Source organism: Sparus aurata, chromosome 4, assembly GCF_900880675.1.
Source record: "Sparus aurata chromosome 4, fSpaAur1.1, whole genome shotgun sequence".
Classification (NCBI taxonomy): domain Eukaryota; kingdom Metazoa; phylum Chordata; class Actinopteri; order Spariformes; family Sparidae; genus Sparus; species Sparus aurata.
The window spans coordinates 21,947,127-21,971,524 of NC_044190.1; the positions used below are offsets into that span (position 1 = coordinate 21,947,127).

General features: G+C 40.8%; 1 protein-coding gene across 2 annotated transcripts in view; it reads left to right on the forward strand.

The window, feature by feature from the left end:
• Positions 1 to 24,398, forward strand: part of ankrd11 (ankyrin repeat domain 11) — a 114,483-nt gene that overhangs the window by 72,918 nt on the left and 17,167 nt on the right. For both annotated transcript variants that reach the window (XM_030414673.1, XM_030414674.1), the window contains exons 3-4: positions 15,959 to 16,104; positions 19,318 to 19,450. In XM_030414673.1, coding sequence (XP_030270533.1) covers positions 16,018 to 16,104; positions 19,318 to 19,450 — 220 coding nt within the window. In that variant the 5' untranslated portion in view covers positions 15,959 to 16,017. The remainder of the gene's footprint in view (positions 1 to 15,958; positions 16,105 to 19,317; positions 19,451 to 24,398) is intronic.

Consider the following 24,398-nt stretch of genomic DNA (forward strand, 5'->3'; position numbering starts at 1 on the left):
AAAGAGCAAGGCAACACCCACCTATAAACCAAAAACACACCTATTTTTTAACCTGAACGAGATCATTGAGTAATCACTAATATCCCCAATCTGTATTCGTAAATTGAGTGGTTTCATGGCCATTGTTCTTCTCCTAAATGGTGACCAATTTTTGCAGATACATTGTTTTAGTGCTACAGTATATGCATGTTCTAAAGATATCATTTGTTCTGTGTAAAAGCACAAAAGAGCTTGCCACCAAGCAAACAGATGATGTTGACTGTGTATGGCATTATCATTTAAGGACTGCATGAGTTCTTAAATTCCTATCAAAGTTTTGCATCGGGTAATGGCCTTGTGAAATGTGGAATTGAAAAGGGAAATGGCCCAAGCAGTGAAAAGCGCTGCTGTTTTCTATTAATATACGTTACACCTCCTTTTTGCTTTGTTATTATGATATATCCTTTATTATTCCGTGTGTTCTCTCCGCTCACATGAAAACAGTTTGTGTTACCTCTGCGGTAGGGCTGCACTGGGTTACGGGTTAGAGCTTTAATTGGCTAAATTGCATACATATGTTGATCGCAGTTGTCTGGTAGTGTTTGTGTGCGTGCGTGCGTGCGTGCGTGTGTGTTTCTGTGTGTAGGCTCAGATGTTCAGAAGTGATACCTTGTGAACACCGGAAGAACAATTCCCTCAGGGTAGTGCCTCTTTCAATTATTGCAGTTTTCATTTCAAACGTAGATGGAGAGTCAGTACACATTCACACACACACACACACTCATACTAAGCAATAAACGGATGATCGTTCAAAACTGCATGCAACCCAGTTGTGTTGTGCAGCTTGGCCTAAGCATTAGATCTAGACTAGACCAGCATTGTCTAGTCATAGTGTTGATCAGTTCACTTATTTGAGGTCAGAAGAATTTGCCATCCAGTCTTTTTATATAGCAGGTTGATGATGTTGTGTTTGTTCTGTATTTTCCAGTGCTTCCTAGCTGGTTTTGGACAGCTCTTTTTAAGCCCGAGCTCAGAGACGAGTGTGTAGGGGATCATAGAATTTAGCCTTTATCTCTATTTGGCCGGAGGACCCTGTGATGTGTGGTCACAGCAAGTATGTGTCCCTCTAAGCTATGTTGCTCTTTTACAGTGTATATTTTGGGATCTTGCCACAAATGCTAGAAGCCAACAGTGTCATGACTTCATTTATGCCACACATATCTTTGGCTCAGATGGAATTGCAAGCCAAGAATCAAGATCATAGTTGCAGTTGTTGTATTGTTAATTCTTTTGTTAGAATCTATGTTGATATGTTATTTTTACAACAGTGTAGAGCTGAAATTATTAGTAAGCAGAAATCCTTAGATGCAACAATTATTAGCTAATGGAAAAGGTCAGTATCTTTTCACATTTGGTGAAATGTTTTCTCCCAGAAAAATTCACAAAAAAAGTTTTTTTATTTAATACTTAAAAAGGCAAATGTTGGTATCAGTTTATTGGAGATTTCAGAGGGTTCTTGTCTCGGTGAAACTGTCCTTTGATATCCTGAACAGCACTTGCTCAAGTAACGAATTGGAGAACTTTTGTTTAATCTTATGAGTTTATTGATTGTTCCATTATGAGTGACTGTGGTCTACCACAAACCATACATGGTCAGTTGTTAGTTTGTCTGGCTAACTGATTATTTGTTCTGCATCATCAGTATTTACTCCACTAAGGTTAGAGTTTCTTTAGCTAGCTAAAGTACAGACAACTGTTTCATGACAACAATGTCTTCAGAGAAGCCTTACATATATGCACATGGCACACCCATAGCTGATTTGATCTTTCGCTAAATTTAAATCATACCATCATACCATAATTTTGTCGCTGCTCAAACATAAACAACTGGCACATGTGTGTTCAGTGCGCATGCTGGTACAGCAGAGAATCAGCAGGCGCTTTCTGTAGTGCTCCACAGCTGGCGAACTGAATGTTGCAGCTGGCGAACTGATTATAAACTTATCTGCATCGAGACATAATCATTCTAGAGAGAATCGTGATGCATTGAAGAATTTAACATTTTTCCCACCCCTAGTGGAAAGTGCCATCTCTGTTCTTTCAGCGTATTCAAAAATGGAATGTACCTTTTTAGTCATTTAGTCCAAACTTACAGTTAGTTTTAAAGATTCTTTATTTTGTAGAACTGTCTTGTAAAAAGATATCTATTGCACCATAGTTGCACTGCAATTACTAGCAAAACTGCACAGACAACACCAACCTGATACTGAAGCGTTGATACAATTTGGAAGACTATAAGGTCCCAGAAACACATTATCATAGTTCAGATCATTCAAAATTACAGTTTTTGCAGTCAATAGGATGTTGAAAAGTAGGGCAATGTTGCATCTAAGGATTCCTGCTATGCCTGAGTGAATGCAGTGGTGCATCACAGTCTTTGGAGATGTGGGAGCTACTGTTCTTGATGATGACCCTTTTCTGTTTTGACATTTTTTTGTTTGTTCATGGCATCAGAAACTTAACTTTAATTTGTATTCAAGTGAGATATTAGTCAGCTCAGGTTGGAGTCATCATCTCAAGGAGAAGTATTTTCTTAGATTGCTCAAGACTTTTAAATGGTATTCACACACCTTTCAGTTCATGCACTGATATGCATATGTGTAAGCGTAACACACCCTAAAAAATCGGCACATACATGTTCTTATTAAGAATATTCATATGTATATATTCTTATTAAGATTATGCAGATGCCCTTACCACAGCCTCAGTCTGGCATCAGTTCCCTGCCCCCTCTTAAAGCAGGCACCGCCCCAGCCCTCAGCTGGCTATGCTCTGCAGTAGCAGGCCTTTCATCCCTTCATCCTTCCATCCCTCCATCCGGCCCTGCCCAGTGATTTATAATTCATCTGGGATCCTGCCTCCCTCCACCCCTTTGCACCAGGACAGCATTAACATTCTGTTTGGTCCCCAGCTACGCTGCACCCACGTGCGTATGTTGTGTGTGTCTGAGGAATGACTCCCCGGCCCAGCCAGAGAGGCTCCATTTGGAATGGCTGTATGTGTTCATTCTGTTCTGGCTCTGCCTGCCTTCCTCTGTCATTGGTGGGATCAGGTTTCTTGTCTGGCTGTCTGTCTGCGGCTGGTCTCTGCTGTTGGTTCTCCTTCTCCCCGCATGTGCCAAGTCAGCTGCCTGTCCTACCTTCTGGTCCCTGTGTAATAACAGAGACATTTTTTAGAGAATAGGTATGATTCACGATTCAATTAAACAAGTGACATCTGTTTTTACTAAGCTAAATTTGACCCAGCCAGTTATACATTTCAGGGACGTTTTACTTCCCAACTCCAGGGTTCCAGATTATTTTATTCTGCTAGGATCACTTGTGCACCAGTCCAAATTTATGAACACCAAATACATTTTTGTTTCTCTACTTTATTTTTATTAATATTCTAAATGCTAGCCTATATCGTAGGTAAAATGTCTACAGTTACAGGTGATATAGCACTAAGAATTACCATGACATGGATGACTTAAAACATTCATCAACATTATCATTTATACTTGTTAGTTAAAGGTATTGGTATTTGAAGTAGGTTTTCCTCTGAACTGTACTAGTGCTGTACTTTGCTTCATGTTCCTCCGAACAGATACTCACAGTCCTGCTATGTTTAGCTGTAAGCTGTTAGCTCTATTAACTGTCAGTTCCATGCTGTTCCAACTTCTAACTAGCACTTTTCTGCCCGCTTTCAGCATGGATTTGTTGTTCAAAATATGCCATATCTATCCGATGAAAGTTTACTGCGTGTTTTCAGGGTGTATTTCTTTTTAGCCAACCAATAATGGCAAAAGCATGAGAGGCACTGCTCCATTGTTGATGTTTCCTGTTCAGTTGTTGATTCGTTAGAGGTACTTAGACATGCTTAGAAAAATCTCCTGAAGATGTCCCGCTGGAAAACAATGCCCAGGACTAAGGGCAGGAACACACTGGCCCAACCGTTGGATGTCTGAAGTGTTTGGGGAGACTCGGACGAGGTCGGGAACAAATCTGTTCAGTGTGTTCAGCTGTGTTGGAAGGTTTTGGAACCACACAGACGTTGTCTGTTCCGATTCAACGTGCGAAGTCTGAGAAGGTTGGCTGTCGGCCGTCTGAGCCATTGGATTCTCTGATTGGTTGTTTGTTAGCTGTATGACCATTCTCATTGGTGGTGTGCTAGCATATCAGCGCGGTGTGTGGGAGGGGCGGAATATTGTGTGCACTTTGTTTTTCTATGCACTCCGTTCCGTTGTTTCCTATTTCAGTGTTTCCCCTAGAATTTTTTTCAGGCCCAGTGGTACCCACCGAAAAAACCCTAAACAGACGAGACGTGCGGGATGGTGTATTGGTGCAGTTGGATTAAGTCAGGTGGCACAGCAAGCAGTCTGCAATTCTGCAATTATTATATATATGCTGAATGTTATCACTTAAATGAAATCATTAGGCTTAATCTAACCTTTAATCAAAGTTGCATGGGCCTGAAGGGCTGCAGCGTGGTGGTCTGAACCCATATGAGCATCAAGCACATCTTTTCTGTACATTGCAGAAGGGATCTCAATGAAAACCCTCTGGGATGGTTCTCTTTTAACGGGCTGCTTATGCTGACGGCATAAGCGACAAAACATCCCTACACATAATTGAGATTCTATCAGTTATAAATATTTTTTTTAACAAACACAGAAGTTTTTTATTCATTTTATTATAACAGAGTTACATACATTTGACAATGCCTGGGAAAACTAGCCTATTGTCTGTGTTATTTTCATCATTATTGCTTAACCAAAAAAAAAAAAAAGGAGAGAGAGAAGCTCCTCAATCAGAACAAAAATATAAGCTAAACAACAAATTGTAAACTTACCATGGGGAGTGTGGTACAACCAAGGGCTGCAGTTATGGTTATTAAGCCATTCGGGATCCAAACTAGATGTTCTGTGTTTAGCTGTATTTTTTTTTGCTGGGTCAACATTACCATTCGGTCCGGGCCCGCGGTCACCCGTCTGACGGGGGTCGGCAGTCGGATCGGCGTCACCCGTCGGACAAGGGTCGGCAGTCGGTCCGGGCCCGCGGTCACCCGTTGGACAGGGGTCGGCAGTCGGACCGGTGTCAGGGGCAGTAACGGTCCTCGAGCAGCCCCCCTCTGCACTGCAGTCTGCCCCCCTTTCTTCCGTCTCACCTGCACCTGTAATTTTTTCTGGAGTTGCCTCTGTTACTCTCCCTTCATCTATTTTCCTTGGCAGAAAAATTTCTTTATATTAAGTTCTCTGTCACACGCAATATTTTTTTCTTTTCTTTGGCGGCGCCATAGTTGGTTAGCTAACAAACCTTAAACATCCCAGAATATATGCCCGTGCTCTCAGTAGCGGTACTCGCATCGTTACTAGGCAACGAAGCAGGTTGACTCGCGTTGCGCTGCACAGAGGCGCTCCTAATGTAAATGATAATTGATTTATGAATGAATTGATAAGTGGCTTATTTTTGGCATGTTGATTTTTTTTTTGGCCTGGCGGCAGGTCTCCTTGGCCTGGTGGCCCGCCAGACCTGTACAATGGTAGGGGAAACACTGTATTTTCATGTAGCGCCCCCCGCTTATTGAATCTCGCTCACGCACAGAACGTACACGCTACTGTAGAGTTGGCAGCATGTCGAAGCAGTGTGTTCAGTGCAACTTTTCTGTCAAACGGGTCAGACGAGAGGCAACAGAGTGGTTGGATGAAGGCAGTTGGCTGTTGGTTTGAGTCTGGGTGGTGTGTGGGGGCCTTAATAGTGGGTCATAGTCCAAGGAGACATCTTCGGGAGATTTTCCAGATGTTCAGTTGGAGTGATGAATATATAGAATAAAGGCCCAATCTTCGCCTTGTGATAAAAGACGTACATAGCAAAACTGTGAAGACTGTGATGTGAAAACGTTATTTCTTTGTTGTAGTCTTCTAGCTTTCATTCCGTCGGAGGTTGATTCTGTTTGTTATAACACCTTGCACAGCTGCGCCTGCAAAATTAATGTAATGCAATAACATATAGTTATACAGTGATTATTGTGGCAAGAAAATGAGCATGAATCAAATGCTGAAATCAGAAGAAACAAGAAAAAAACAAGAAAACCGACGACAGGTCTTAATGAAGCAGGCTCCAGTAGGTGTGTGCAAGAGAGACTTTGTGAAGGGAAAAAAACAAATGGCCTGCTGAGAGCCTAATCATTATCCTTTAAACAGATCTTCTTTACCCAAGAAAAAAGAGCGCCTGGTGCAAGAGATAAAGAATGTGTAAAGACTGTTGTAGCCATGTGCAGCCATACGACGGATAGATTAAATCACCGCAAAAACAGCGCTGAGTGTCTGGGGTATCTGTTCCTTTGTATGAGGCTGGTACAGCATTTTAATCAAAACTTTTGTCAGAATTGTATCCTGGCATACAGTCTGCTTCAAAAGTGGGAGGCTTTTTAGATGACGGCAGTTTTTACATCAGTGTGTGTGTGTCTGTTTGTTAGCCATTATAATGCTCATCTGTGGAAAGGTCATATCCACCCTCTGTGCCTCTCCTCCCTTGCCTCTCTGGCTCTGTTCATTATCCATCCAGGCTTTCTCCCTCTGCTCTGCATTTATTTTTACCTCCTCACGTAATCCTTAATTAATGTAGATCCAGTCACCGTGCCTCACATTCTACTACCATACACACTTACTTGTACACATACACACTCACTCATTCATGTTCTCTCAAGCAGGCACACGCACATTCAATCACTTATCATCTGTCAGTCTCTTGCAGAAGCATAATGATGTAGATCACACAAGCACACACATCTTAACACGTTTCACACTTTACAATAATGGGCAGATCGGTTGGCCTCATTGCTTAGTGAGCTAAAGCATATACTGAACAACCATCATGTTCTGGGTTCAAATCTGGACTGGGACCCATGATGCATGTCAGCTCCTACATTCTCCAGCTGTTGGTCCAGATGGTCCAAACTAAAAACAATCACACAGCAGAGACATTTCTAGTTATTTGATCCTGACTTATTTCTCTTTTTTACAGAATACTTATTTTAAAAGAAAAGAAAAAAAAAAAACACGCCTTCAACTTGTCAATACTGGTTCATAAAAGGTCACCATGTTTTATTTAGATTCAGATTGTGTGCAGGTACTTGAGTCTTGAGCCTTGATGAGTCCAGGTAATGACTAGATTCTGGCATTTTTACATGTATCAAAGGCTTAATGGGGAGCTTGAGAGGTTTCCTCTTGTAGTCCAAACTGTGATTGATGATTTCTTCTCCTCGTTTATTCAGTATTGTGCTACCTTTGAGTCACATGGGATCAATTAACCTTTTTTCTAAACTGATCACCAGAACAACTCTTTTTGATATCAAAGTGAGAACAAATCTTGTTGAACTCTTCTACATGAAAACCAAATTGACATTTAACTTTTTCACTATTACACACACACACACACACACACACACGTGCATTGGATAACTGTCCACTGATTTCCTTGTTGTTTTACATGTTTCAAATCCAAGTCTCCCTCTCATTGTCCACCATAGGTTGTGAGCAACAAACACTTGTGTTTTTAATTGACGTCACCGGTATGATCAGATCCTAAATGCAAGGGGCCGCATGTCGCTGTTTGATGAAAGGGACAGTACTTCAGGCTGTGGTGCTGGCTTTGATTCTTTTATTTAGGTGTAAAATTAGAACACACATGTTGGTGTTTGAATAGTTTTCTTTTTCCTGTTGTATTTGCATCTGTGTATCTCATGTTGTTTATCTTCAGTGGATCCAAGTTCTCTGAGGTGCATTTTTGTTTCTTGGTAGGACGTTTATTTAGTCACCATTTAGGTCAGTTAGTGTTTGATGTAGGCAGGGTTCTTCTTTGCTGCCATCAATATTGTCTGTTGTGTTTACGTGTGTGTATGTATGTATGTGGCATACAATTGCACACAATTCCTACTGATAAAATATTGTCTAACATAAGGTATTTATAGGCCTAGGCTGAGGAAGTGTCTAGATGTATTATTCTGTGCCAGAGGTATTCTTTACTCAGGCACTTGCATCCCTAATCCTTTCTTTCCAGTAACCAATGGGTTTATGTTATATGCAACATAGCTGTATAATGCACTACCTGTATCTTTAGTTCCTCCAGATGTCAGCAACACATTAAATGCTTCATTTTCATTCCTGCCATGGTGGAGCAAAATGTTTCACGGGGATGGTGTGGCTTTGTTCTAGATTTGGTAAAGGTCAGAAGTAGATGAGCATCTTAAGTATGGAAGAAATATTGATACTGATCTGAGTTGTGAGTCCAAATGTTCTGCAAACCAGTTAAAAGACTTCTTGAAACATTGGATGTTTTGCTTATGAATTTCTTTAAGGGCTGATACCCAATGACTGGTGGATTTTTGACCAAAATATAAACTCAACAAATGATTAGTTTAAGGCCCAGATTGCCATGCTGTACATATGTGATCATGCTGGCTCTGAAAAATGTGTATCTGTACAGAACTGTTTCTGTCTTGTGATCTAAATTCAGTGAGCTGCTCAGTGTGGGTGTAGCTTAAGGGTAAGGCTGGAAGTGGCTAGCCTTCTAGCTGCTTTATATGTGCTGCCACACACACTCTCAAGAGATAACAGACTTGGCTTGTGCCAAACGATTTCGGACTGGAGAACTTATGGTATCAGGCAAGAAGAATTTGTGGTGTTGAGTTGAAATAAAGTATCACTTGTTAAAGAATACACTCAGGTAGCAAGGACACCTTTGAGATAGATTGTTGTTGTTTTGGTGCATTTTGTGCTTGTCTCTGTCTGATAATGATCCTAATCAGCCTGGGTACATTGCCCGCACAGGGAGATGGGTCTACCAAACACTGTTGTTCTTTCCATCAGTCCTGTTTAACAGCCACTCAGTCAGAACATGTGAAAATAAGGCCAAGCTATCCAGAGAAGTGGAGCGAATGATGTGGCCTCGGATAATGTTTGAAGGGCCATTTTTGTTGTTGTTGTGTTTGTTGTAGTGATGGTAGTGCTTCAAACCTATATTGATTATACTGCAAGATAGTATGTTCACTACAACGGTTTCAGTATGTTAATTCACATAAAGTTTTACTGCACAAATTCTCCTTTCAGTATCCTATTTCAAAATTTACAAACATTGATTTAAAGTGACTATAGACAGCTGTGTACATCTGTGTTAATTGTTTTAGAAATGATGTTTGAGTCTGTGAATGAGTAAAACAGCTCTGTGTGGTCAGACGGTGATCCAAAGGTCATAAAGTGATTGAATCCTCATTGCTTGAGGTTGATATGCAGGGGCACTCTTCCATCAATAGGTTCCCTCTCTCTCTTCACAGCTCTTTCACTTGCTTCTCTGATAGGCCTGCATCTGTCTCATCCCTAAGTTGCTAGGCAACAGGCTTTCCTTGTGTGTGCGTGTGTGTCTGTGTGCTCACACGTTGCTGTGGCAATGTCAGGCTTTCGCCTGTGAGAGGGGAGAGAGATGTTGAGAATAGAGAGAAGGGCAGATGAGAGAGAAGTACTCAGAGAGGAGAGGGGGAAGAAATGAGAATGAGTCAGAGCACTGATGTAGCTGAGGAATAGACGAGGAGAGAGCCAAAAAGCACTAGATTGTTTCTGGCCTTTCCTGCAGCCTCGCTGCATATATATACAGGCCTGCCACTATCTTTGCGAGGTCACTGGCAAAGACGGCATGATTTACCAGACTGGCAGGCAGGCAGGCAGGCTGCAAGCACTGAGCTGTTATTGGATGGAACAGAGAGGTGTAAGGGAGAGTGAACGTGCCCAGAATAGAAAATCGGACCAAGTGATTGGTTTCCTCCACACATCTCACTCCTCTCCTGCTCTCTGGCTCTCTCTACTTCTAGAGCCTTATGGATAATAGGACCACTCCCACTCACTCACATTTCAAATATACTTTGTCATTTCCAGATGCCCTTGTGTATCACCTGCTGCACATATCGACATTTAAGCTTGAGAGCTTGTTTTCTAAAAAGGAAAAGAAAGATTGAGATCCAAATAGTGTGTGAATTAACCCAAAAAGCAGTTCTTGGAACATAGTGTAGATGGGCTATCATACTAAACTTATATATTTTTCTATGTTCTTTTCTTTTTTTAAGATCATGTAGGAGCTTGATCTCCATCTCCAGGAAGAAAATATAATCATAGCTCTTTATTACCACACTCTGCACACAGCAATCCTGCTATTTTCTTCGCTCCTTTTGTAAGCACCCGGTCCTGTTCTAGCATAATGCATCTTTCCTCTCAGCATTTGTGTATGTGTTAGCACATGTTTGTGTGTGTGTGTGTGTGTGTGTATGTCTTCACGTGTCAGTCTCTTCTTTCTCTATGCAGGTTTATAATGAAGTGAATGGGCCCAGGTCAGGGACTGAGCAGCCAGGCTGGGCTCTGGTTGCCAGGAGACAGCAGCCGAGCCCGGCTGGCTTTATTTGCACACCAAACAGGCTAGCTAGCTGCTGCTCCTCTCCTTCTATAGACCCCTCTCCTGCATGCCATGTCAGTAGACACAGACACTGCAGTACGGTTGGCCGATTGTTTCTATTTAATATCGTCCAATCGTAGTCACTCACGATTGCAGATAGGTGATCCTGTTGGCAGAGGATGGCAGGAGTTGGAGGGGTAGGGGGAAGAATTAGGAGGCAGTAATGGATGACACTTGACCACTGAAAGAATGGTCCTGAATAAAAACACAACAAGCTGCGTCAGTATCTGTGTCTTTCACTCAATTGGTACTATTTGCCCATTGCCTTAGTTTGAGGGACTTGAAAGTCATTTGTGTTGCTGTTGTGTGCAGAGGGCAATATCATTGCTCCAACATTCAGACATTCTGTGTTTTTAGCTATTACCATTAGCCATGAACGAGTGGAACGATGTGTTGGATGCCTATAATTTGTTTGAAGCAATGTTTAAGTGCAACTTTGGATTTTTTCATTCCGAATATCTTTATGGCAACGAAGATTACTGTCAATTTATTCCATCCTATAGATGCATATTTGTTTAGCTGCAAGTATTGCAGAACCTGATATGGTAAAAAAAAAAAAAAGTATAATCGTATTGAAATTATCTTCGCTTTATTATGTTTGTGATATGATTCACAGTAAGTAGTAATGATCATTTCTGCTTTACAATTTTCATTTCTCTGAAAAAACTAATTCAAGTCATGATGATTTGACATTTGTTGGGGTTTGTACCAAAGAAACATTTTCGTACATGAGTAGAACAACCTTTTAGGCCAGGGCTTCTCTGCAGCACTATAGTACTTCCTTATAAAATCACACATTTTACCTTTTATTAAAGATCACAGTTTCTGGATTTGGATATTGCACTCAGCCATGTTATGATTTTGATATTTTAATTAATTGTACAGCCCTAGAAACAGGAGCACTTGCATTATTTGTCAAAATTGCATCTTGGTCTCTGTCATTACACATCCTCTTACAAATACTCTTAAAAGGTACTCACTATAACAAAACATTGTTCTAGGTACACCTCAGTTCTTTTGCTGGCTTCTGATTGATTCCGTTGCTGCAGCAGCAGTGGTCACTTTCAGAGGGATTTGTGTGCAATTAAATAATTAACTTCAAAATGCATTTTGTGACTCATAAATGTCTCTGGTATGAGGACGCTTTGACCTGTATAACAGTTGCTTCAGCTTTTATGTTACTGTGTGTAAGCCGTAGCATATCTGTTAACCGGCACAGAGATATCAGTTGACTGACTGCCAGGGAGTGTGCTGCTGATTTGTATCTGATTGTGCAATAGGCAGTGGGGTTTTTTGCACTCACCACACACCAACATGAGCACAGACAGAGAGCAGCATGCTGCAGCTGCTGTGTTGTGCAGCTGTCGATGTGGAAAATGAGAGGTGTGTTTCTGTGTACAATGACAGTCATGAGTTAGGAGTGGCATGGTGTTGGAGCAAACAACTATTTTTCCTCTCTGCACCTGCACCCTCACTTCTGCTTAGCATGTGTTGATAATCAGGTGTGTGTGTTGTAGCAAAATATCTTGCAGTCATAAAAATTAATACGGTCCAAGAACCTTCAAGGTTTGGGGTCACATTTTTGTTCATTTTTGGTGCAGCAGAGGTCTGTAACAAAATTGGCATTTTCATGACGACCCAGTACATCTTACATGGTGGACTGTCACACCTCTGTAAAAGCATATATGAATGCATCTCTGGTATTTTACTCTATATAGTATCATTATTTTTGAAAATAACATCATGTAGATCTAAGTACATGACCAATAATAGCCCTTCCCAAACATAAAAAAAAAAAAAGGCTGCATGCACTTTTACTACTCGTATGACTTCTTTTACACTAGGTCTTTTAAAATTGGCCAAAACGAGAAACAACAATTTAACACAACCAAAGACATAAATACCTGTGTGGGTATATTTATTCAAAAATAAACTGTCTTTTAATAGATCTGCATATGTAGACATTAAGAGTAGACTAATAAAATAATTTCTGTTTAGGTATCACTAGCTATCATATCTTACACACGACAGTATCCCACAGTTAGCCAATTTTTTCTACTGACCAAATCCTGAAGTATTCCAGAACAGGGCTTTTTCAACAGCTCAAAGTGCAAATCACCCTCTGCTGCTGATTTTTGATGTAGAATCATTTGCTGGTTTGAGCTTGACCTACATTTCCTTTTCAATCAATGAAAGTGATGTTAGCAATTCCTGTCCGTCTTACAGTGCAATCAGTGAAGCAGGGTTGTTTTGTCCTTTTTCCACAATCAGGTATTCATTTTCATGATCGTATGTCAGTTTTTATCTCCCCCCGTTTGATTATACATTTAAATGTAGTATATTGTTGACAGCCTTAATACACTTGTTCGCAGCGTTTTACAATGGCTGAGGTGGCACCATTAAATCACTAACTGCTATTTAGCTTAAGAGCAAGAGTGGGCTGGACATGCGACACATTGTCATTACTGAAAATATTTGAACTGGATGAGCCACTGTACATTTAGCATGACAGTTTCACCATTGGGGAAATTGTAACAGACAAGACACGTAGGTTTTTTAAATCACGGCACATTGGCAGTCTTGAAGCCCACCTCAATGTTATGTTTGCCCAATAAATGAAGCTGGTACCATAACATCCTGATGTAGGTTTGTGGTGTGTGTCAGTGCATCTGTGAGAGTGCACACAGTATGCTGCAATATGCTGAAGTGTTGGCCTCTATCTGACCGCAGAGGGAGTGGCTCAGAGGATAGAGAGGATGAAGAGCAAGGCGAATGGGGGGCATAGCAAAAAAAGGTGTGTGTGTGTGTTTATACAAGTGAGAGAGAAGGGATGGATAGTAGTACTGGCAGGCCTTGTCCTTCATTGGGAAGAGATTGCTTCTCTGGCTCCCTTCTCACCACTTCCTTCTGCAGTCATCATCTCCATGGCCAAGTCTCAACTTGGCTGACGTCATGCATAAAACATTAAAACTCCACAGTGCTGCTCCGTTTTTTTTTTCTTGTGTCAGTGAGTATTATTAAGTAGTACAACAGTCAGTAGACAATAATCAATCAGTTGCTCATACATTAAATTTGACTTCACTTTTTGAATATTTAACTAAACCAGACTTAACTCTTGACTGATATCAATATTTTGACTGATATCTTTTTTAAACTACAAATCCTATTCTGTTGTTAGGGTAAGGTAGTGATTATATATCCATGCCTTTGATTCATTGAAAGCCTCACCACTAGCCTATTTAGTTCCTCTATAAAACTGTAACTTTGCAATACAGTCTGACAGTCCATATGATGACTTGATGGTGGTCAAGAATGTTCATTACTTCTCCTTAAGCCGACTTTTTGTGTCCCTTCACCGGAGTATGTATATTGAACTGAACCTCGCAAGCTCCTCCCAGTTGTAGCTTTTGCGGTGGTTTGCAAGCTAGCCATGCTTGGTTTCCATTACATTACGTGCTCCGTTTTTGTTTAAGAATGTCATAAACACCCTGATTTTCTACATTCATAATCCAAAGCATGGTGTGCACTCCACAAAAAAAGACGACCTTCACAGTCGAGCTCTGAATAAGAACTTTGTTGACAAAATTAATGGCAGCTTGACTACATCACAAAATATATGATATTCTGTCCTATTGCAGGGAAACTTTAACTTGTTTTCTCAAGCGGGGCCTTAAATTTGTCAAAACTGGTTAAAACACTCCACCTTCATGTAAACACATCTACACATGAGAAATTAATCAACCGTTTAATGGCATCAACACCTGACAGAGCGAAACACACTCACGCTGTTAGCAGATGTAATGTATCTTCTGATTGAGATGGAATTACAAAGGAAATGAGGCTCTGTGGTTTTGAACAGGGCTTCCTCTCCCCGTGTGTGCCTTTGTGGCTGCTAGCTTGAAAATATTATTTTCCTGTATTTCACATGTCAGCGAAAAGGCTCAGTTGCTATAACCGCCCATCATAGTAGTCCCAAAATAGTGCACCGATTATTGTTCTCGAAGCCTGGTTGACCTAGTTTAAGGTGTGTGTGTGTGTGTGTGTGTGTGTGTGTGTGTGTGTGTGTGTGTGTGTGTGTGTTGCTGCAAGGTTTGTTTATTTCTGAGAGTAGTCGACCTTCCTGCCACTTTGTTTGGTGTGGAGAAAGGTGGGGAGTTAAGGGGAGGTTGGAGCGAGTGCCCTTGGAGTAGCAAAGAGGGAGTAACTATAAGCAATAAGATAGAGGAAAAGGGTCTGTGGTTTGCTGTCTCTCCTTCCATACACCAGTAAAAGAGGAGCAGTGCATCCTCTGTAGCTGTGTGCCTCTCTGGTTGGCTGGTTGGCTGTCTTGACTTGACTGACTTGACTGGAGGGATATAAATAGCAGTCTTTGAATAGGATAACTGCAGAGGGAAGGGAAGGAGGCTGGGGGGAGGGGAAGGGAGATGGAAGTGGCGCCAGAGAAGATAGGATTGCCAGTGTCTTAGAATGGGGGGGGGGGGGGCGGGCAAGGATGCAGCCATGGTCTCATCTGTTCATTCATTCATTCACTCACTCACTCAGTCACAAGGATGATCATACGCACTCAGTAGAGAAAGTGCATTATGGAGGAGAGAATTGAGGGATGGAATGTATGATTAATTCATGGCCCTGTGAAACAGAAGGCCTCAATTCATGATGGAAGGCAGAGGATAGTAATGCACATACTGCTGTTGTGTACTTGCACACAGGTCAAAGTAGACACAGAGTATGTTAAACTGCACTGAACACACTGATCTATAAGTTCATGTTAATGCCGATCAGTCATATCAGGCACATTTCTAGTTGTTGTTTTTTTGGCTATGGCTGAGCTTCGTAATTGCCTTTGGGGAGGGATGCCATGAATTAGGACAGGGTAAAGCCTACAATTACAAGGGTGGCAAGCTATGGCAGTAAGTAGCTGTTAGAGTTTCGTTGAGACGTGCCAGCCACGTTCCTGGAGACATTCCTTAGCTGTTCCCAACTCTTTCACTATCCCAAAACATTGAAGTTATGCAATATCATTCCTGGTCTGTCTGTTGTCATTCCTAATTTCCAGTTTATAACTGCTTCAACTGTGATATTGCTGATAAGAATAGGGTGCCTCTGTTGTATTTGAGGTTCTCATGCTGTGAAGTAAGCTGAGATAAAGTTAGCACAGATTACCAAGCATGTTTAAAGGTATTTGGGCAGACCTAGCTTGATCTTTGGGTTCAGCCTGGATAGCAACTAAGCTTTTTGCCAGCCACAGCTGCAACCCAGCCCGATGTCCTCCCTCACAAACCGCTCTTCCTCTAGAATAGGGGTATAATGGTTGAAAATAGAGTGCTTGATGTACCGCTAATGGCTGCATTGTCTGGCAGTGTGTAAATGTTTTCAAAGAAATGTAGTGGCCAGTTGCTAACCTCCCCCACTGTCTTTTTTTCCCTTTCCCTTTGTTCCAGACGGTTGATGACGATGCAATGGCAGCGTGAATGAAGCTTGGCGTGGGGAGAGCTGAACGATGCCCAAAGGTGGGGGTTCTAAAACCCCCCAGCTGGACCACTTCCCACTCAACACCGACATGGTGGAAAAGCAGGGTGGGAAGAAGGTAAGACTGAAATACAGACGCAAAGTCCTATAATCAAGTGTTTGTTTACAGCATGTAATCTTGTTTTCCAAGTGCTTTTTGTCCTTGAAACCAGACGGTCAACCACCACATCTGATCAACAATTATAAAACCTTGGAAGGCTCTAATAGTTCAAATAAATAAGCTATACAACAGAAAGTACGTGCCCACCCAAATGCTGTTTTTTTACACTAGCAATTTTGGCCACGCCAAGTCAAATCGAGCAGCAACTGCCCCACCTCCAAGCAGGCCCTGGTGACATCTTGCGACTGCAGCCAACCCATATAAAGCACCCGTCTCCCCTTCACATCGATACTGTACACATGTCTGTGCAGGAAATCTGACAGAAAGACGTTTTTAAGAGATCATGTCCATTAATTATGTTAATGTCAGAGTTGTTATATCCAATTCAATTCACTTAAAAAAAACTTTATTTGTCCCCGGGGGGCAATTAAAGACACGTGGAGTAGTTGTACACAGACACAAACAAGTCAGCACGTTAAGTACACAGTCAGCATGTTGGTTAAACAGAAAAAGAAAAAAAAAGCAAGTCAGATAGAATAAAATAGATTAAATAAACTAAATAAGATAATTAAAGTATTTACATGAGATGCATACTAACATTCAAAATAATTGCAGTGTATTGGGGTTTTATGGTTGTTTTTCTTTTGTTTTGTTTTGTTTTTCAAAAACATGCTGCCCACAGTGGGATCTATTAAATAGTGATGAACATCTCATCACTGTACTGAGAACAATAACTTAATGTTATTTACACTAACAGGGCTGTTAAATTGTATTCATAAATGTGATGTATTAACCCGTGATGACCTCAGGAATGCAAATTCCTTCTAAATTCAGTGTATTTACTATTTCTCAACTTTACCAAGACCACCTAAATGCACAATTACACAACTGACTCTTACATAACAGATTGTTGGATAGTGACGGCTGCAAAGAATGCATTGTTTGTGTCCTTGAAACCCAGGCAAAGGAATTTTTCATCTAGAGGCACCTTTTAGGGGTTAGCTTTGTTGGCCTGTTAACACATATTTCCTAAAAATGCTGGCAGTGTGTAGAGCACCCCCTTAATTTGACACAGGTACAGTCATGTTGTTTGCTGTGTTAGGCGCAGCTTGATGATGTCACAGCGTGTGCCAACTGTTAAGCTACCACCAGCAGCACCAAGAGACTGAGAGAGGAGAGGTACGGCTTATGCAGGCATGGATTTACAGCCCTCTGCAAAGGATTGCATCAGACTCTGGCATGGAGGAAGGGAGGGAGGGAATGAACCGCACAGGGGTGGGCGGAAAACGGAGTGAGACGAAAAGAGCAGGCATTGCTAGGAGACCATCAAACAGGGTGTCTTATGAAGGCAGATCTGAGGAAAGTCTCTCGTTGTCAGAGCTTTCTTTAAATTTAATTCAGCAATAAACAGCCCACCTCAACTCAGGAGATAAACTTTGGGGATTTGAGCATTTTCTGCCAGTGCAATGAAGCTCTGTGTTTGCTGTATGCTTCCTTAAAGAAGTCGCTCCAATTCAACTCTTTTTTGTGTGTTCTCTTGTAAAAGCCATTGTGTAGCTGAGCGGAGATGCAGACAGAGAGAGGAAGAGAGAGAGAGATCAGCTAACTGTAGCTGACACTGTTTGTCTCTACTGTACCATGACATCATAGTCTTATGACTGGGGCAGGGCAGGGGGAGGAGTTCACAGAGTTGACACATAATGGAAAACCTGCCCTGAGGATAGAGAGAGATGAGTAGGGGACAGAAGGTAGGACAGAGAAATTAAATGAAATAAAGTGAGTGTGTACATTACATCTGACCCCATTATGAAACCTTAAACCTTCTGTACCCGAAGTCTACCGATTACAACATTGTGACACCAAAATATACATATGCACAATCATGATTATTGAAAGCCACAGCCTGTTAAGGTGATCAGCGCCCTTCCAGTATACACATCTGGGCAAATAAAAACTTAATTCTACTTTGATTTGTGGCACACATGCTTGCTGATATTTGTTTACATCCTCCCACAACCGCATACATATACAGTATGGATTGATTTGTATTAAATCAACTGAACACTGCACAGTTGAGATAAAGATTTACATTAAAATTGTTGAAGCATTTTGAAAATGTTTTGCATCAGTAGTTTTGAATTAAGCTTTGCTCCTCTCCCCTATGTCCTCCTTCCCTCTGCAGACCATTTCCTCATTTTCTTTGAGTATTGTCCGACAGTGCGTGTTTTGTTGCCTTTTTTTGTTTTTAGTCAGTGGCTTGGCTTACTTTGTTTGGTAAAACAACTGTCCACTTCATCTTCACATGCGTCTTCTCACTCAACAAAAATGTTATTTCTTAAAGAATAATTGTGAAAGCAACTCAGTATTACTGTCATTTCTTCTTTGAATGTAATTGTGAATTAAAGGCTTTGTGTTTTGCAATATTTGGTCAGACAAAATTAGCAATTTGCAGAATTCCCATTGTTTAATATAATTATATTTACTAGGGCTGTACAAAAATCACATTGCAATTATTTTTTTTGACAGATATTGTGATTGGGATAGGATTCATTATAACTTTTGCATCATAATTGGTATTTTCTGAATAATAATGTTATATATATTTACTTTTAACCCTACAAGAATTTATCAAAACCAGCTCCAGATATTTCCTTTTGCCGTGTGATTTCAGCTGCAGCTGTTGTAAAGCTGCTAGTCAGGATAAGCATGTAACTATCGGATACCAATACAAAGAAACAAGTTGAACTAACACATAAGTATTTACATCTGTTGATAGCAGATACACTTGGGCTTGTGATTGTTTCCAGCAGCTGTAGACCACAGAGCCGAGCTGGCGTCAGCCTAGCCTCCTCTCCCTGCGCCTGGCTCTTTGTGCTGCGGCTGGGGAGCCAGGAGTCTAAAAGAAACTCCATGGAAAAGTTTTGCTCTGCAAAGCTCTTAATGATTAAAAGAGTGAGGCCAGAGAATAGCACCAACTACAGGAGGAGTCTGCAGCAAGCACTTGCATGCCTGTCTTTATCAGCCTATGTCTCTTTGTAACATCTCATACTTTCTGTTCACATGAAAGTAGACGTTTAGCTTACAGCACTGTTACTTGTTTTTGATTAAAAAAAAAGCTCTAGATCATGTCATCTAAAGTGTTCTTCATGTTCTGATTTGTCTCTTTCACAGGATAAAGTGTTGTCAAACAAGACTCCCAAATTGGATCGCAGTGATGGGGTCAAAGAGATGAAAGAAAAGGCCCCTAAAAGGAAGCTGCCCTTCACTGCTGGAGCTAATGGAGACCAGAAAGATTCTGACTCGGGTAAGAGAATATTGGAGAGCGTTTACTCAAATGTTTTTTACATCTCCACCTCCATGTGACTTTGAAGTGGGAATCAAAGAGGAATGGGAGTTTATTACATCACATCCTCTCAAGCTTGCAGGAAGTACTTAGGTGTGCTCTGTGAAAGAGGGGTTGGGCTTTGTGGAGTGAATGAGCTCCCAGCTCTAACTTCAACCTAGCTGTGTGTCTGTAGCAGAACCAAGGAATTTGTTCCAGCAATTGCAGTCCGAAAAAGAGAGGAAGACCACACAAAATCATGATCCAATTAAGTGGGAATTTGTGTAACGTACAGGCCTGACCAGGCCTGGCTTTGGTAAGGCTCCGGCTTTGTGTTTTCTTTAATTAGGGAGTGAAGGACTACTGCTCATGCTTGTTTGACTTTGGGTTTTAGGGGTTCGGAATTTAGTTTGTTGATAATGGTCCAACTCAGAAGCTTTGGTAGCAGCCTTCATCATCAGCTCTGGCTGAGTTGCTCCATTGGTTTACGTTCTTTGATTACACTTGAAAAAGTAGTTTGAGGCTAAAAGTGTACTTGTTGCAACAGACTATTGTGGTTTGGGTTCAAGTTTAGGAAGTTTGTGCATGTGTTTTGTAGTCGTGTTGGGTTGTGTGTAACGACTATGTAGCTCAAAGAGACTATGAATAAGTGGAATAAGTTAAATTGTCAAACTCTAACTTGTTTCCTTATTATTATATTAATTGTCATTCTTGAGTGATTGATTAAAACTCCCTCATGTTTATGTGCAGGTTCCTTTTGCTTGTTTACATGCATCCTACAAGGTTCTGTAGTTACTTGTGGGCTTTCTCAGGCTACTTGTTGTTTCTCCAACAAAACATCAACCGCAACCCCCCTCTTTTGGGTGGGGGGCAGTTGAACTCCCATCCCAGGAACAATAGCTGGATAGTCTGTGTATTAGTATGCTAATTATTGATTGCTCATTTTTGGGTTGGGCTGTATGGCCTTTCAGCACTTTACTCTCAACTTTCTCTGTCTCTCTATGAACTGAAGTGTCTCTTAATAGTTTTGTATGTTTACAAACTGTAGACACCTAGAAGATTGCAGGTTTCACAACCCTCACAGTTCCTACAGTCAAGGTGTCAATCATAGGACTGCATTAGTTTTTATTGATTCATTAGTGCTGGAGAGATGTATTTTCTCTGTATGTCTGTGTGTGTTGTTAGTCAGGACTGGTGTGTCTGCACACCTTTCCCAAGTGTATATTGAGTTGTTTATGCATATCTGTGTTTTACACTCTGACTTAGTTGCTTGGCCTTTCAAGTTCTGACCCTGCTGGGCTAATGTCTGGCCCCTCTTCAAAATTTTACACCTCTGACACATCACAGGCCCCCGCCCAATTCAATTCCTCTGTAACTTGAAGGAGAGTGTCTGAGTAAACTCTTTGAAAAATACATATTTATTTTCTGAAACTACTGAGCATGTTAAATAAAAAATAAACCTAAAGGAAAAGTGTAATGTAAAATGCTTGCATCTACTTAAAGAGCATGTACAATAAGACCAAAGATATATATTTTTTATTATTAAATTAGTTGATTGGGTGTTTGATGTGTCAATGTTTAAGAATGTTGATTGCTTCAGGATAACTATCAGACATAAAGTGAATGAATATTAATTTAGTGATTGCCTTGGTTTAAGAGATGGCAGGTAAATTCAATATGGATTGCACAATATTTCCCAAAGAATTTATTTTGAAAATAAGTTCCTAACCCGTAGTTTATGCACACTTCAGGCTAAGAACGCTGATTTATTATTTTCTTGCTCTGTAGTCTGCACAGCATGTCTACAGCAAGTTGCAGCAGTTTGAAATCGTGAGTGCTACAACCGCTAATTTGTCCGTTTCTTCCTCTACTCTGCGTTTACCGACAAAATGCAAATCAACTTTAGAGGGGCATGCTTCCACATATTTACATGCTATCCATCCAATATTTATCATGCATGACTTGTCATGCAGGTTGGGTCGGGTATTGATAAACATAATGACCGGCCACCACTGTCAATGTATTTTGTCATGATGGAACTTCATTCAAAGCAGACCACCAAAAAGCCTGCAATCGTTGCAGAAGGTTATCTGATGTGTCAGTGTTTCCCCAATATGCATTCTGCTGCTGGATTTTCAGTGATGCCGCAAAAAAAAAAAAGCATGATTTTTTTAAGTTTAATATCACGGGCGAATGGTGAATTTAAGTTGCACACAGTGAAAGCACTTCACCCCAAGTTATCTTGAAATCGATTATTATTGTCATTTCTGCTATTTGTATAATTTCTGCAAGTCGCTATTTAAGTTGAGTGTCTGAAATCCTCGTCATCCTATTCAAAGGCTGCAATAGGCGACTCATCGAACCGGGGTGAAGTTAGATTTAGGTTGGATATTCAGCGGATATTCACTCGGGTCCAGCTGTGACTTTACTGAGGTTCTCCCAGTGTTAGCAGCAGGAGAATGGTTAGCTCACTTCCATGAGCCTCGCGCTGAATCGCTGGAAACTGATTTAGGGACCGTCATTAAATTACTTAGCATAAATATATAAATACAAAATAATTGCAGTTTTTTCAATATCTTCCATGTCATGTGGCCCACTGAGTCCAAACCAGCAGCAAATTATATTAGTAAACTGGAGAAGTGAGACACAGCTCTTTCTATTGTATTTTAGTGCTTCCTCTATTTTATATGAATATTAATATGCAGAAATTATGATTTTTTTTTCTCAATAGCTTCCATGTCATGTGGCCCACTGACTTCTGAAACAGATTCTGTTTCCATTAAAAAATCTATTATAATAAAGAAAATAATGTTAAAAATCCTCTAATGCTCCCCTATTTTCAAGCAACAATGTCCACTTATACACTATTTTGTCTCATGTCTTAGATTCTGATTCTGAAATTCTGAAAATGATTTTTTTTTTTTTTTTTTTTTTCAAATCTCACCAGTAGTATAAAGAAATAAACATTTAAAGGGTTATTTTTACACATTTTCTTCCGGGGTGCCCCCATGGACCCCCCTACTGTTGCTAGGTTACCGACTCAGAGAGACATAGTGGGGCCGTATATTTTCCTGCTACTTTGTCCTTTGCCAATCACACCTATGTTTCAACGCGGTCTCTAATTTGCGTACAAGTTGTGTATCGGTGAGCTAGCGTAAGGAGAGGAATATGTAGTCACTTTAATCCTATGGAAAGCCCACAAAGCATCAGTGCCCATCCCTCTCTCCGTAGAATCGCCAAGCTTCCCTTGACCTCCCGACGAGTGCTAGACAGCAGCATTCCTCCTTCCTGAGGTCATACTCCTCCTCCTGCTCTTCTCTCCCTCTTCCTCCTCACCACCACTAGTAGCAGCAGTCAGAATATTTAGACGTAATTGGTAATGCTGGTGTATGGTCATTAATGCTGAGTGTCGACTAATTCATTTTTAAATTCAAAAATGGATCGACAAGTCTCCTGTTACACAAGTTTGGGTTTGGGGCTGTCGGCTCAACAAGAAGCTGATGTGTTTTTTTTAGGGCTCTGAATAATTTGTGATTTTTGCAACAAATTAATTCATCAATAATGAAAAATGATATTTTTGTTCAACTGTGCATTGAGATTTAGTGAATAAGTGTTGTAACACAGCGGCAGTAGCTGTATTTTTCTCCATGATGGTTACATTTTGTCGTTAATCTGCAGTTTACATGCGTGCTGAACCATGTTTGGTCAAATTCTCAGTATAATTTTTATTTATTTGGTACAATCTTTTAACCGCCAATTTTACTTGCCAAATGTAAAGTCCAACCACATGGCCCTTGCAAGTGTTCATTTCAGACCCAGAGCTGAGGTGACAGTTCACTTCTGCATTGCTGCTCTGAGACGGTCTTTATTTATTTGGACCCTCATGAGCTGCCATCTCTACTCTTCCTGTCCACACACAACTAAACATAAAACAAAAAACATCACAACACGTCAAATGGGCAGTCAGTTAGCTATTTTATGCACGAAACTATGCGCTGACAGCATAAACATAAAAGACAACAGTAGTATTGTGTGATCTGTTACATTGGCACTCAAAATGAGCATTCACAGTAGCTATTTTCAGCATCCATGCCACACAGCACATTACCCTTTACATGTTTTGGTGGGTAAATGCCTGCTTAGAATTCACAGAATGCTAAAACTTATCGGCCAAACAAATTTAGCCAGCTTGCTCTGAGTCAGCTGCTCTTTTGTGTTTCTTTGGATTTGAGTCAGGTTGTCCTTTTTTTTAGTCTTCTAGGTTATTAATAGTTATAGCAGCTTTGTCTTTGCCACTGGGTCAGTTGCATGGCACGATGATGATGGTCAGGGTTATGAACATTGAAGGAAGGTGTGAGCTGAGCCATGGAGATTTCATTGCAAAAGGAGACAGTGGTTAGCATATATTTTCGGCCCACATATCTTTCCCCCCTGGCAGATTGCAACACAGAGATTTGTTTTGGTTTCTGAATAAAACTAGTGGACAGAAGAATTATGCTGACTGCATAAGTGATCCAAGCAATATGGAAGAAACCTGCCAGTTAGACAGATAAGACAGACAGAGCATTGTAACCCCACTATGTTCATAATATATATTTATGAGTCTCTTTTGCTCAATTCAAAGCATTGACAAAACATCCTGTGGCCACTTCCTGCTTCTTCTCCCTTCACTTCCTGTTTATGCAACTTTTATTAGTCCCTCAGCAGATCATTGTTTCACTCTAACGTGCCACGTTTAAGCATACCTGGTCGGGCTGGTTTGAGTGGTTCATCTTGTCTTGGAGTCTGTTGGCTGAACCAGACAAGTCTTTGTTTTGGCGTTAGCTAACATTGTATTGTCTGCCTGCCATATCAGAATCTGCCTCTATTCTAACAAAACATTTATGTTTGATGTGGTCCCCTCCCCTGACTCAGGTACGCAGTCTGTTCA